At 46.7% G+C, this 14,617-nt stretch overlaps 1 protein-coding gene across 1 annotated transcript in view; it reads right to left on the reverse strand.

Moving 5' to 3' along the window:
* Positions 1 to 444, reverse strand: part of CREBBP (CREB binding protein) — a 119,013-nt gene extending 118,569 nt beyond the window's left edge. Inside the window, exon 1 of the mRNA XM_019987443.2 lies at positions 221 to 444. Coding sequence (XP_019843002.2) covers positions 221 to 305 — 85 coding nt within the window. The 5' untranslated portion in view covers positions 306 to 444. The remainder of the gene's footprint in view (positions 1 to 220) is intronic.
* Between the last annotated feature and the right edge of the window lie 14,173 nt (positions 445 to 14,617).

Here is a 14,617-nt window from a genome sequence, read left to right on the forward strand (position 1 = left end):
CCGGGCGATCCAAGCGCACCGGGCATGTGCCACCCCACTCGGGCCCCATGACAGTATTCCGACAAACTTCCCTCTCGGCGGCCGGGGTCCAGGGGAAGGGGCTGCGCGGGCCTTAGCTCCGCGGGCCCCGCACAGCCCGCCGCCGAGTTGGGGTCTCCCGGGGCGCTCACCTCCGGATGGGGCTGACAAGCAACCCCCGGGGCCCCGGCCCCCTTCTCACCTGTGCTGTCATTCGCCGAGAAGCCGGGCGAGCTGAGTTTGGCTCGTTTGGGGTTGGGCGGTCCGTCCAGCAAGTTCTCGGCCATTTTCACCTGCTCGCGAAAACAGCCCCGAGCGCGGGCGGCCGGGTCGGCAAGGGCTCCGGGGCTGGGGTCGGCGCCGGCCCCGGCCGGCTGCGAGGGGAGATGAGCGAGCGCGAGCCGCGAGCGAGCGCCGAGGGAGAGGGAGGGCGCAGGGCCGGGTGGGGGAGGCGGCGGCCAAATCTCAGCCACAGCAACAGCGCCCCGCAGCGCTCACCGCCCGCCCCCAGCCTCCGCCGCCGCCGCCGCCGGCCGCGGCCCCCTCATCCCCTGCCCGCCTCCCGAGCGCGACACTCCGCGGCGGGGGCGCCCCGGCGGCCCGGCGGCCCCCCCGGGCCCGGCTGGCAGCGACAGCGCCCGGCCGGGCGGCTCAGGCAGTCCCCGGGAACATGGTGCCGCCGCCGCGCCGCCGCCTCGCTCCCCCCCCCCCCCCCGCGCCCCACTTAATTAATTCGCTCGCGGCCCGACTACCGGGGGGCTCCGGGCTCCGCTCCCCGCCCGCGGCCCGCCGCCGCCGCCGTAAGGAAAAACAATGCGCGAAGCGGGGCCGCCGCCGCCGCCGCCGCGGCCCCCCCACCCCCCGTTCCGCCGCCGCCGCCGCCGCCGCCGCTGCCGCCGCCGCCGCCGCCGCCGCGGCTCCGGGAGGCCGAGCCGAGAGGCGAGCGGGGCCGCCGGAGCGGGCGCCGAGGGCCGGGCGGAGCGGGCCGGCCGGGCGGAGCGGGGTGCGCGGGCGGTTGTGGGGCCCGGGACCGGCGGGGCCGAGTAGATCGCGCTCGAAGCCCCGGTCGGGTCCGCGACAAGATGGCGGCTGTTGATTCCTCAATTAAAAAAAAAAGAAAGTTTTTTTTCTTCTCTTTCCAGAGCCTGAACGGGGAGGGGGAGGGGGCGGGGCACGCCGGTGCGTCACCCCCCCGCGGCGTCACTACGCACGGCCCCCGCCCCGCCCCCTCCACCTGCGCCGGCCGCGGCGGAAAGAGCCGAGCGTGCTCGGACGGAAAGGGCCGAAGGCGCGGCCTCTGTGCGTCGTGCCGCCCGGGCGGCGGGGCGGCGGGGCGGCGGGGCTGCCGGGCGGGGACCGGGCCTGCGGGACTCCGGGCGCCGGCACAGCCGCCACTTTTGTTCTGACGGCGACTGGACGGTGAGAGCTCTGGCTGCGGCCTGGCCTCAAGCCGGGCCCCTAGGCGTGGAGTCGGCCCCGGCAGGGCCCGCCTGTCCCGCAGGGCGACTCTGCTCGGTCTCGGCTTCTCTCGCCGCTGCCCCGAGACTAGGCCTGGCCGCTTCCCCACGCCGGGTGCCAGCGATGTGTCGTGGCCTCTGCAGGTTACACATTGCCCTCTGGTCCGCTTGCGAGAGGGTGCGGTGGGGAAACTGAGGCAGGAAGTGGCGGGGCCGGAATTCGAACGCCCCCACGAGATGTGAGGGGGGTCGCCAGGCTTCAGGTGCGACACCCTCACCTGCCTCGAGAGGTGGTGAGCGCTGTTCCCCAGCCGGACGCGCTCAGCTTGCCCCAGGCCCAGAAGGCCCCATTACATCAGAGCTTAGGGCCTCGACGGCCTTGGTGCGCTACCCCCGCCGCCCCCCGACAACCTCCTGGAGCCCTCAGGTGCTCCAGACAGGTGTGGGGTCCCAGGGGGATCAGCCCGCCTGGCCACTCCCCGCAGGATGGTTCCACAAAAATCTGAGGTGTTCACACATCTCGGTTCTTTTTATCTGCTTCTCAAAACTTGCCAGCGCTTCATCCGAAGTCCTTATCTGAAAGGTATCACCAGCAACCTGTTCCCTAAGCCAGAATTCTGTGAGTCAGCGCCGACTCCTCCCTCCCTCTCCACCTACCGAGCAACCTGCCTTCCAGGTCCTTTACCTGGGCAAACCGCTCTTCCTCCCACTGCCCGGCTCCGATGGCATCTCCCTACTAAGCGTCCCTTGAAAACCATATTTCTCCCCATTCAGCACCAGAGTTAACTTCTTGGAAAAAGAAAAAAACTCTGCTTCAAAGAAACAGCTTATATAGTGTCTGTGATGGTCTTCAAGCGTCAAGACTGAGTGATCTCACTTTCCTGTACCCGCAAAAATTAATACAACATAGTAAAGCAACTATACCTCAACTAAAAAAAAGAGACTGAGTGATCTTTCTACTTTTTTCTGTTTATGTATATTGTTCAAAATCTTGACTGCCCCCTTTGCATCCCTCTTCCACTATCCATGCCTCACTCCGTCCTTACGTCCCCCACACCCACACAGCCACTAGGAAGTTCTTACCACTCAGACCTCTTCATACTTTTGCAAATGCTGTTCCCTGTGCTGAGAATACATATACCAGGCAAACTAACTAATGCCAAGACCCGGTTCAAATATCACCTGCTCCAGGAAGCCCTCCCAGCCCAGTTTAGGGCTCCCACAGCACTTGTGGGCATACTTCTGTGAGGGTATACCACACACATGCTCATTTTTTATCCTTCCTGTTTTTATTTGTCTATCAAATATCCCTTGAGAATCTCCTGAGGGCATTGCCACTGCACTAATTTCTTGGGCAAAGAATAAAGAAAGAAATCCCTATCTATTCAAAGAGGCGAAACAGCAAGTCCTGGAAATCAGAAACAAACATTCAAGAAGTCACTGCATAAGAAGGCAGGAGGTGTTTAGAGTCACAGAGTAACCCAGGGGCCAGCAGCAGCCTGTATCTGAATGTGCCTGTGTATCCCTCTCACCACAAGTCTGGGAGCCCTGTGAGGACAAGGGCCAGGTCTTCACAGCACAGTGCCCTGCAGGAGGCAGGTTTGTAAAATTTGATGAATGAATGAATGAATGCACAGTGTCAGGCTCTCCTGAGGGAGCCTGGTCTCAAGGACACTGAGAAGGTTGGACTCCAGCCTGAAGCAGCTCCAGGCCATTTCCCCACAGAGGGGACAACGTGTCAGGTCACTGAGAGGCCTCAGCCAGGGCCTGCTTGGGTCAGTAGGAATACCTCCAGGCCCTCAGAATTCCTGGGTAAATGGCTTACACAACAGTGGGCACATTAGCTCGTGCCATCCCCTCACTCCCAGAGGGGGAAATGGAGGGCACTCGTCCCTAAGACTCAGGAAGTGACCTGGACGTGTCAGGCCTGAGCCTGAAACACAGGTCTTCAAACCGCATGTTCTTCTGGCCTCCCAGACCTGAAACATACCTGCTCTACAGCCCTTTTTCTGTCTCATTTGTATCCTTTTGTCCCATTCCTCTGGTATTTCAGGATATCTGCAGTTTCTTTCCTTTCTATGTCTTCTCCCCTTAGTTTGACTCTTGTCAAAGAACACAGCATTCAGACATAGGTGGGGGAACGGCACGGGAGGAAGTATGGATCCCGCCTGCCCACCCTTAGCCCGGGATCAAGGTTGACACAGACAAAAGGGACCCAGCAGTGTTGAGTGTCTTCTGTATCCCAGGCTGCCCTGCCATATGCTCTACTCAGATCAGCACTTCCCACAACCCTGGATGGAAACTGTCCTCTTTTTACAGAGGAGGGAATAAGGCCCAGAGGAGAGCCACTCCGTCACGAAGGAGCTCCATGGGGTTGCAGACGTGAGACTGCCTGCTCTCTCCAGTCTCAGAGGCCATTTCACCAAGGAATCCCCATTTACAGGATGCTTCGGGGCCAGGAGAGGAGCAAGAGGTAGAAACAGATCAGGAGAGGTTTACCTGGGAAAAGTTCGTTCACATCCATCAACTGATGAATGGATAAATGTAATGTGTTATAGCCACACAGTGGAGTATCATTCAGCCACACAAGGAATACAGCATGGACACAGCTACAAGATGGATGGACCTCAAGAATGTGATGCTCAGTGAAAGAAGACAGTCATCAAAAGACTGTATATTGTATGATTCCACTTGTACAAATATCCGGAATAGGGAAATCCATAGACACAGAAAGTAGATTAGCTGTTGTGGGGGGTTGCTGGGGAGAGGGGGAGACAGTGAATGGTAGCCAAAAAATATGGGGTTTCTGTTAGGGTTATGAAAATGTTCCAAAGTCAATGATGATGGTGGTTCACAACTCAGAACTGAAAACCACTGCAATATACACTTTGGGTGAATCACACGGTACATGACCTCTGTCTCAACCAAGCTGGTTCTTAACAGGCTGGTTTGGGAAGAAGGAAGAGAGACAAGGAAAGACAGAGGGAGGCAGGTGCTCCCAGCAGAAGAACAAAAGTCAGCGGCCAGTTGGGAGAGTGAAAAAGGGATCTGTGTGGTGGCACCAAGGGAAAGGGTCCAGGGGTGGGGCTGGATTTCCCAATTAGGGGCTGCGGGGTGAACTCAGAGGGAAAAAGACAGAGACCCAGATCCACAGGCCAAAGTGGAGAGAGAGGGTGTTCGTGAAGGAGAGCTGAGGAGTGTGAGACTCAGGCTGCTGCCTCGGACCCCAGCGGACACTCATGCTCAGTGGGCCCCAAAGAGAGGTGGCAACCTTGTCTCCACTCCAGCTCTGCCGCATGTGCCCCGCTTCCCAGGAATGGGTCCTGACTCTCTTCTGGAGGCCTTAGGGTGGCTTCCCACTGTTCACTTTCCTGAACCTTTAATCCCTGCCTCCCAGAAGCGGGGGCTTCTGCTCCTCCATGAATGCAGTCTTTGCAACCACCCCTGACTCTGCCCCTTCTCCTCCACTCCCAGTCAAGCTGCTGAGCCCAGTTGTCTACACTGACCTGACTCACTTCTCCCATTCACCACTTTAATTTTTATTCAATGAAAATTATCAAACAAGTTACAAAAAATAATGCATAGATATTCCTGTCTGCATTATTAAGGTAGGCACTATTAACATTTTGCCACATCAGCTTCAGATCTTTATATTACTTATTTATATAAGGAATCACATGTCAGACACAGAACTAAAGCCCCCATTTCCTCTCTCCCCCAAAGCCACCACTTTCTTGAAGTTGGTGTATATGGTTACCACATGAGATGTATTTTGGGGGGATGTTGGGCCATCTATGTGGCATATGGGATCCTAGTTCCCCTGTGGGAACCTGTGCCCCCTGCCTTGGGAGCACAGCGTCTTATCCACTGGACTGATAGGGAAGTTGCCAAGATGTATTTTTACTGAGTATTTTTACTCAGCTGAACCAAGTGAAATTGTCAATACCTGACAGTTTCTGATCCCTGCACCCGCACCAACAAATTAATATGGTTCATCTAAATATGACTTATGCATCCAAGTCTTTTAGCCTCTCAAATTGAAATTGTATTCATTAAACAATAACTCCCCACTCCCTGATCTTCCAGCCCCTGGCAACCATCGTTCCTCTCCAAGGTTCATCTGCATGTTGTAGCAGGTGTCAGGAATTCTTTCCTTTTTGAGGCTGAATAATATTCCATTGTACTTATGTATCAGGCTTCCCTGGAGACTCAGCAGTAAAGACTCCACCTGCAGGAGACTCAGGTTCGATCCCTGGGTCAGGAAGAACCCCTGGAGAAGGAAATGGCAACCCACTCAAGTATTCTTGTCTGGGAAGTCCCATGGACAGAGGAGCCTGGTGGGCTAAAGTCCATGGGGTTGCAAGAGTCTGACATGACTTAAGGACTAAATGACGACCACCACACCACTTATATATTTAATACCACACTTTACTTATCCACCCATCCACTGACGGTTGTCTAAGATGCTTCCACATTCTGGCTGTTGTGAATAATGCAAAGTTTACAAATAACTCAAGATCCTGCTCTGTCTTACTCCTCACTCCATTCAGGCTGCTAGAACAAAATACCATAGACTGAATGATTTATGAACAACAGAAATTTTTTTCTCATAGTTCTGGAGCCTGGAAGTCCAAGATCAAGGTGACAGTGGTTTTGGTGTCTGGTGAGAGCCTGCTTCCTGATTCATAGATGGCTGTCTTGCTGTGTTCACACATAGCAGAAGGGGTAAAGGAGTTCACGGGGGCTTCTAACCCCCTGAGCTGTTCAGAGATCAACCGAAAGGACTCCCCCACCTCTACTACAGTGTTTCTAATTTAGAGTAAGGAGAGTTCCGCCAACTCCTCTTCCTTTTCAAACTTGTCTTGCCTATTCTTAGCCCTTTACTTTTGACCTGTAGTGTTAGAGAAGACTCTTGAGAGTCCCTTGGACTGCAAGGAGATCCAAACAGTCCATCCTAAGGGAAATCAGTCCTGAATGTTCATTGGAAGGACTGATGCTGAAGCTGAAACTCCAATCCTTTGGCCACCTGATGCGAAGAACTGACTCACTGGAAAAGACCCTGATGCTGGGAAAGACTGAGGGCAGGAGGAGAAGGGGATGACAGAGGATGAGATGGTTTGATGGCATCACCGAATCAATGGACATGAGTTTGAGTAGTCTCTGGGAGTTGGTGATGGACAGGGAAGCCTGGCAACCTGCAGTCCATGAGGTCGCAGAGAGTCGGACACAACTGAGCGACTGAACTGAACTCAACTGAACTTACTCTTCTAGGTGAATTTTAAGGTAAATCTTTCCAGAACCAGTAAAAACATTGGATTTTTTATTGACTTTGCATTGAATCTGTAGAATAATTTGAGGAAAACTACCATTTAAAATACAGTGAGTCTACCTATCAATTAGCATGCAAAATGGAGGACAGAGGAACATGTCATACAACACTGGGGTATGATCTGCAAAATCCAGACTCTACAAAGCTCTGCAAGAAACACAACCTGGATTTCTTTATTTTTATTTTTCATTTATTTTTATTTATTTATGTGGCTGTGCTGGGTCTTAGTTGCTGCACGCTATGTTGTTGCACAACATATGTTGGAAGGTGATAAACACTATGCAGAAAAGTAATAAGGTAGGTTAAGGAGGATCCAGAGTGTCAGTGTGGGGACAAGTGTAATTTTACATGATGGATGCTAATTGTTAGAGAAATGCAAATCAAAACTATAACGAGGTACCATCTCACACCAGTCAGAATGGCCAACATTAAAAAGTCTACAAATAACAAACGCTGGAGAGGATGTGGAGAAAATGGCAATTTCTTATACTATTGGTATGAATGTAAATTGGTGCAGCCACTATGGAAAACAGTAGAGAGGTTCCTCAAAAAACGAAAAATAGTTTTCATATGATCGTACAGCCCTACTCTGGGGCACATATCCAGACAAAACTATAATTTGAGAAGATATATATACTGAAAATTCATTGACAATAGCCAAGACATGGAAACAACCTAGATGTCCATCGACAGATGAATGGATAAAGATGATTTGGTGCATACACACAATGGCATACCACTCAGCCATAAAAAAGAATGAAGTAATGTCATTTGCAGCAATATGGATGGATCTAGACATTATCTCCTGAGTGAAGGAAGTCAGAACAAGAAAGGCAAATACCCATGACTGAATGCCCATGCCTTCCAAACTGAACTCCAGAAAGAGGCCAGAAAGATATCTCAAAGTTAACATAGTCCCAAATGTGCCTCCTGACAATACTTATTCCACCCAATGTCTTTTTGGTTGATTGCAACTCAATTTTCCCAGATTCTTAGGCCAAAAAATGTGGAGTCGCTCTTGAGTCTTCTTTTTCTCTCACTTTATATGCAACTTATTTTTTAAAGATCCTCTAAGGACATGGGTTTGATCCCTGGTTGGATAAGATTCCACATGCTGTGGAGCAACTGAGCCCATGCACCACAGCTACTGAAGCCCAAGTAACTCCAGTCCATCCTCCCCAACAAGAGAAGCCACCACTATGAGCAGTCTGTGTCCAACAACTGGAGAGCAGCCCCTGCTTGCTGCAACTGGAGAAAGCCCACACACAGCAATGAAAACCCAGAGAAGCCAAAAATACACGAGAAAATCTTTTTAAAAGATACAAAAATTCAATTCAGAAGTGGGCAAAGGATCTAAATTGACAAATTTTTCAGAAAAGAGCATGTAAAAATGGCCAATAAGCCAATAAGCACATAAAAAGATGCTGAGCTTCATTAGCCATCAGGGAAAGGCAAATCAAATTACAATGAGATACCACTCCACACCCCCTAGGATGGCTGGAATAAGACAGACAGACAATAACAAGTGCTGGTGAGGATGATTAGAAATTGAACCTTCATACACTGTTGATGAACATGTAAAATTATGCAGCCACTCTGGAACAGTCTGGCAGTTCTTCAAAAGCTTAAACAGAGAGTTCCCCCTTGACCCACTAATTCTACTCCTAGGCATATGTGTATAATCAAGACAAATCTATACACATGTACATAAACGTTCACAGCAGTATTATTTGTAATAGCCAAAAAGTGGAAATGTCCACCAAAAATATGTGGTCTATTCATACAACATAATATTATTCAAGAATAAAAGGAATAAAGTAATAATACATGCTACAGAGTAGATCAACTTTGAAAACAATGTGCTAAGTGAAAGAAGCTGATCACATAGCACCATGTATTGTATGATTAGGTTTATAGGAAATGTCCAGAATACGCAAATCTATAGAAACAGAAAGTAGATCAGTAGTTTCGGGGGCTGGGGAACTGGCGATTATTGGCTTGAAAAAAAAAAGTATCAGTTGCTCAGTCATGTCTGACTCTTTGCAACCGCATGGATTGTAACCAGCCAGGCTCCTCTGTCTATGGAATTCTCCAGGTGAGAATACTGGAGTGGGTAGCCATTCCCTTCCCGACCCAGGGATTGGACCCAGGGATCGAACCCAGGTCTCCCACATTGCAGGTAGATTCTTTACTATCTGAATCACCAGGGAAGCCCCAAGAATACTGGAGTGGGAAACCATTCCCTTCTCCAGGGGATCTTTTGTGAAGGCTGGGGAATTACTAGCTTAGGGATATAGATTTCTTCTGGGATAATGAAAATCTTCTAAAATTAATTGTAGTAATAGATGCACAGTTGTGTGAATACACTAAAAGCCATTGAATTGCACATTTTAAATGAGTGAACTGTTGTGTGTGTGTGTGTGTGTGTGTGTTTTAAAGGATCTCTCTGTATGTTGCACTGAGAATAGAAATGGGAGTGTCGAAGGGGCAAACTTGGAAGTAAGAATTCCAGGAAGGACTTCAGCTAGGTGGTAGTGATCTGTCTAGTACTAACAGTGGATATGGGGAAAGCAATTGGATTCTAGATGTATTTTGAAGGCCAACCAGGCATCCTGGTGAATTAGGAGCAGAGTTAATGAAAAAGACAGGGGTTAGAGATGACTCTCAATTTTATTCTGAGCAATTTTATTCTGGAGGGCCAGAACTGCTGTTAACTGAGATGGAGAGGGCTGAAGGTGAAGTAGTTTGGGGGAGAACATTAGGACTTGGATCTCAGCATACTCGTCTAGGTTTCAGTAGATGCTTTCTCAGGTTAAAGTGATCGCTCTCCTCGTCTTTGTTTACTGAGGGTTATTCAAATGAGTGATGAATTTTATAAAACAGTTTTTCTGAATTTGAAATGAATACACATTTTCTTCTTTTATCTGTTAATGCTGTGAAACACACAAGCAGATTTTCTAATGTTAAACCTTTATTCTGGGACTGCCCTGGAGGAGAGGACCCAGGTTCAATCCCTGGTCCGGGAAGATCCCATGTATCTCAGAGGAACTAAGCCCATGCCCTATAACTACTGAGCCCAAGCTCTAGAGTTCTCAAGCCGCAATTACTGATGCCCATGCGCCCTAGAGCCCAGGCTCCAGGACGAGAGAAGCCACCACAATGGGAACCCCAGGCACCGCAGCTGCAGAGTAGCTCCTACTCGCCACAGCTAGAGAAACCTGCACCTAGCATCAAAGATCCAGCGCAGCCATAAATAAATAAAAGTTTAGAAAACCTTCATTCTATTCCCGAATAAACCTTACATGATTATAATCTGATTTTATTTCTCTGTTGTTATCATATTTTTGTTGTTGTTATCATTTTTAATACATCGTTGGACTTGGTTTGTTAACATTTACTTAGGATTTTGCATTGAATCTTATAAATGAGATTGGTTAGTAATTTCTTCTATTCAAGTTGTTCTTGTTTCACAGAATTATTTGAACTGCTTGCCTTCATTTTTTCTTCTTGGAATAGTTTGCTTCATATGAGTATGAGAATAGTTTGTATAAGATAGGATACATTCATTCCTTGAGTGCTCAGTAGAATTCACCTATATGACAAACTTTATGTGTGTTTGTTGGTTTTGATTTTTTTATGGATAGAATTTTAACTACTGAATCAAATATTATTAAGGTTGTAAGTTAATACACATATAAACTTATTTTTCAAAATTTCCCATTTTACCTGTTTTTTAGAATATGGGTATGAAGTTATTCAGAAAGCTCTCTTTTTTAAGAAAAAATCTAATATAATGTTTATTTGTATTTTCTCTATTTTTTGTGTATTCATCAGTCTCACAAGAGTTTTGTCAACTTAATTTTTTTATAAAACCAATTTTTGTTTGGTTTTTGATCTACTTTATTGGTTCTTTGCTTTCTATTTTATTAATTCCTGCTCTATATTAAAAACTATATTAATGTAAATGGCCTAAACACCCTCAAATAATGGGGAAAAAATCATTATATTGGGTGAAAAGACAAGATAAAACTATGTGCTATCTACTATAAATTTTAAATTTTCTTTCAAATTTCTAATTATACTTTAGTTATAAAGACAAAGATAATTAAAAATAACAGGATGGGAAAACAGCATGTACACACTAATCAAAAGAAAAGCTAGAGTAAATATCTTATAATAACCATTATAATCCATTATAATGGGAAAGAATATGAAAAAGGATATATATACATATATATATATAAATCATTTTGCTGTACAGCAGAAACTAACACAACATTACAAATCAACTACACTTCGATAAATACATTTTCAAAAAAGAAAACCTAGAGTGACTATATTAATATCAGACAAAGTAGGTTTCAGAACTGGGAATACTACCAGGGATAAAGAAGAACATTTTACAGTGATAATGTCAATTAATTAAAAGCACATAATAAAACTAAAAGTATATGCATCTTATAGAATAGCTTCAAAACATATGAATTCAAAAAACTGATAGACATGGAAAAATAGATAGAAAAATCCAGTTAGACTTGGAGATTTCAACATACTTTTGTCAGTAACTGACAGAGCAAGCAGAGGCTCAATGTAGATAAAGACTTAAATACCATGGCCAAAAAACTTGACTAAATTAACACTTATAGAACACTGTACCTAATAACTGTAGAACACAAGCTGTTTTAAAACACCCATGAGACATTCACCCAGATAGTCCATTTGTTTAGTTGGTAAGCTGTGTCTCACTCTTGTGACCTCAAGGACTGTAGCTTGCCAGGCTCCTCTGTCCAAGGGATTTTCCTGGCAAGAATCCTGGAGTGGGTTGCCATTTCCTCCTTCAGGGGATCTTACCAACCTAGGGACTGAACCCGAGTTTCCTGCATTGGCAGGCAGGTTCTTTACCACTGAACTACCAGGGAAACCGTTCTAGCCCAAGATGGATGAGTCATGGTGGAGAGTTTTGACAAAACATGGTCCACTGGAGAAGGGAAGGAGAACCACTTCAGTATTCTTGCCTTGAGAACCCCATGAACAGTGTCAAAAGCACAGGGTAGGCATGCAGTAAATACTTGTGGGATGAATGAAAGGCTGTATACACGGAGACCGGAAGCAGGACGGAGGTTCTCCAAGGAAAGCAGAGATGTCAAGGGGAAAGGGTTCCCAGAAAAACAAGGGGCATGGAGAAGGGCGCTACTTTGTTAGCCCCTCGGTGTCCCGCTTTCCAGGCAGACTCACCAGCTGCCTTGCCCAGAGTGGCAGCATGCGGTTGATCAGCAGACACTGAGGATCTGGACCCAAACTCTCATTCGACGGCATCTTCAGCACCTCTTCGGGTTCACACTCTTTGTCCGCCTCATTCCCCATCTGCTCTCCAGGGCTTAGGGAGCACATCTCAGGCCTGAGTATTGGTCTCCTGCCTGGGGCGGCTGCTCCACTTCCTGTCCTTAGTGTTCTACTGCTGCTGCTCCCAGGGGTTGATCTCCAGAAAATGCTGCTTCAAGCAGCTGGTGATCTCGCTGCCCACCTGCTGGATGAAGATGCAGCTGTCTCCAGACACTGTGATCAGTTGTAGGTGAACCTCATGCTGGTGACGATTTCTGAATGGCCGAACATCTTGGCAATGTACTCATCCATATTCTGGGTCATAAAACTAGTTTGAAGAAGAATAAGAGAATTTCAGTTGTATACAGTGTTTCCTGACCATCATTGAAATTAGAAATAAATACTGAATAAGAAAAAGATATCTGGAAAATAACCAAATGTTTGTAAATTAAGTAACACAATCTTAAATAACCTATTGCTTCAAAGAAAAAATAACAGGGATATTGGAAATATTTTGCACTGAGTGAAAATAAAATCATAACATATCAAAATGTGTGGAATGTACCTAAAATAGTGCTTAGAAAGACTTTCAGCATTAAGTGCTTACATTAGAAAAGAGAAAAAAGGTCCCAAATCAATGAAATAAGTTTACACGCTTAGAAACTGGAAACAAAAGACAAAATTAAGACCAAAATAAGCAGAAAGAAGAAAATAAAATAAAGAGTGGAAATCAATGAAAGAAAATAGAAATGCAACTGAGAAAATCGATAACACCAAAAGCTGGTTCTTTGAAAATATCAATACAATTGATAAACTTCTAGAAAAAATTAAAATGTCCAATATCAGGAATTAAAGAGGAGAAACCAAACATAGCCTGGTGCGAGGGATAATAAAAGAACATTATGAAAAACTTCATAGCAACAAGACCAGAAACTTAGAAGGAATGGACACAAACTACCAAAGGTCACTCAAGGTGAATGGATTTAATTTCTGAAATTTAATTTAATTTAATGTCAACGAAAGACATTAGATTTGTAGTTTAAGACCTTCCAACAAAGAACATTTCAGGTCCTGGTGGCCTTACTCATGAATTTGACCAAACATTTAAAGGAAAAAATGAATTGTCCACAAGGTTTTCCAGAAAACAGAAGAGGAAGTCATTTCATTTTATGAGGTCTTCATTCCTCTATACCAATATCAGGCAAGATTACCAAAAAAGTTTGCAGATCAATATTAGTAATGAACATAGACACAAAAAGCAAATTTAATACATCATGACAAGTGGGGAATGCCAGGTTTAACATGTGAAAATCAGTCATGGCAATTAACATGTTAGCTGACTGTGGTGGGCCTGGAAAGAGTCCCTAAAGGGTATCACGTCAGATTCCTAGGATCTGTAATGGTGATGTTACTTAGAAGGGTCTTTGCAGATGTGATTAAGTTAAGGAACCTGAAATGAGATAACTGGATTATTCGGGTAGTCCCTAAATCCAGTGACCACTGTCCTTATAAGACAAAGGCAGAAGAGAGCTTCCCTGGTGGTCTGTGTGTGTTAGTCACTCAGTCGTGTCTGACTCTTCGTGGCCCCATGGATTGCAGCCCGCCAGGCTCCTCTGTCTATGGAATTCTCCAGGCAAGAATACTGGAGTGGGTTGCCATTTCCTCCTTCAGGGGATCTTCCCAACCCAGGGACTGAACCCACGTCTACTCTGTCTTCTGCACTGACAGGCGGATTCTTCACCATCTGAACCACGAGAAAACTTCCCTGGTGGTCTAGTGGTTGAGAATTTGCCTGCCAAGGAAGGGGTCATGGATTTGATCCCTGGTCCAGCAAATTCCCATATGCGGTGGAACAACTAAGTTCCATGTGCCACAACTACTGAGCCAGTACTCTAGAGCCCAGGAGCCACAATTACTGAGCCCCCTTGCCTCCAAGTACTGAAGCCCATGCACCTACAACCTGTGTTGTGCAACAAGAGAAGCCACTGCAATGAGAAGCCTGCCCACTGTACTGAAGAGCAGCCCCTGCTCACTGCAACTAGAGAAAGTTCGAGCACAGCAATGAAGACCCAGAACAGCCAAAAATAAGTAAATAAATAAATGAATCTTAAAAAGAGAGAGAGAGAAAGGCAGAGGGATATTTGAGACACATAAGAGGAGATAAAGACATAAGGGAATTGACTGACATGGCTACAAGCCAAGGGACACCAGGGCCACCAGAAGCTGGAAGAACCAAAGAACAGAACCTTCCCTAGACCATTTGGAGGGAGTGTAGCCTTGCTGACATTTTGATTACAGGCTTGTGGTCTTCGGAGCTGTGAGAGAACAAATTTCTGTTGTTTTAAGCCCCCAGGCTTGTAGTAATTTGTTATGGCAGTTCCAGGAAGCTCATACACTAGCTACAAAAGAAAAACCTTCTAACTATCTCTTTTGATGCAAAAAACAATTTTTTTTTCTTTTACAAAATTCAATACCTAGTCATCATTTTTTT

Source organism: Bos indicus, chromosome 25, assembly GCF_029378745.1.
Source record: "Bos indicus isolate NIAB-ARS_2022 breed Sahiwal x Tharparkar chromosome 25, NIAB-ARS_B.indTharparkar_mat_pri_1.0, whole genome shotgun sequence".
NCBI lineage: Eukaryota > Metazoa > Chordata > Mammalia > Artiodactyla > Bovidae > Bos > Bos indicus.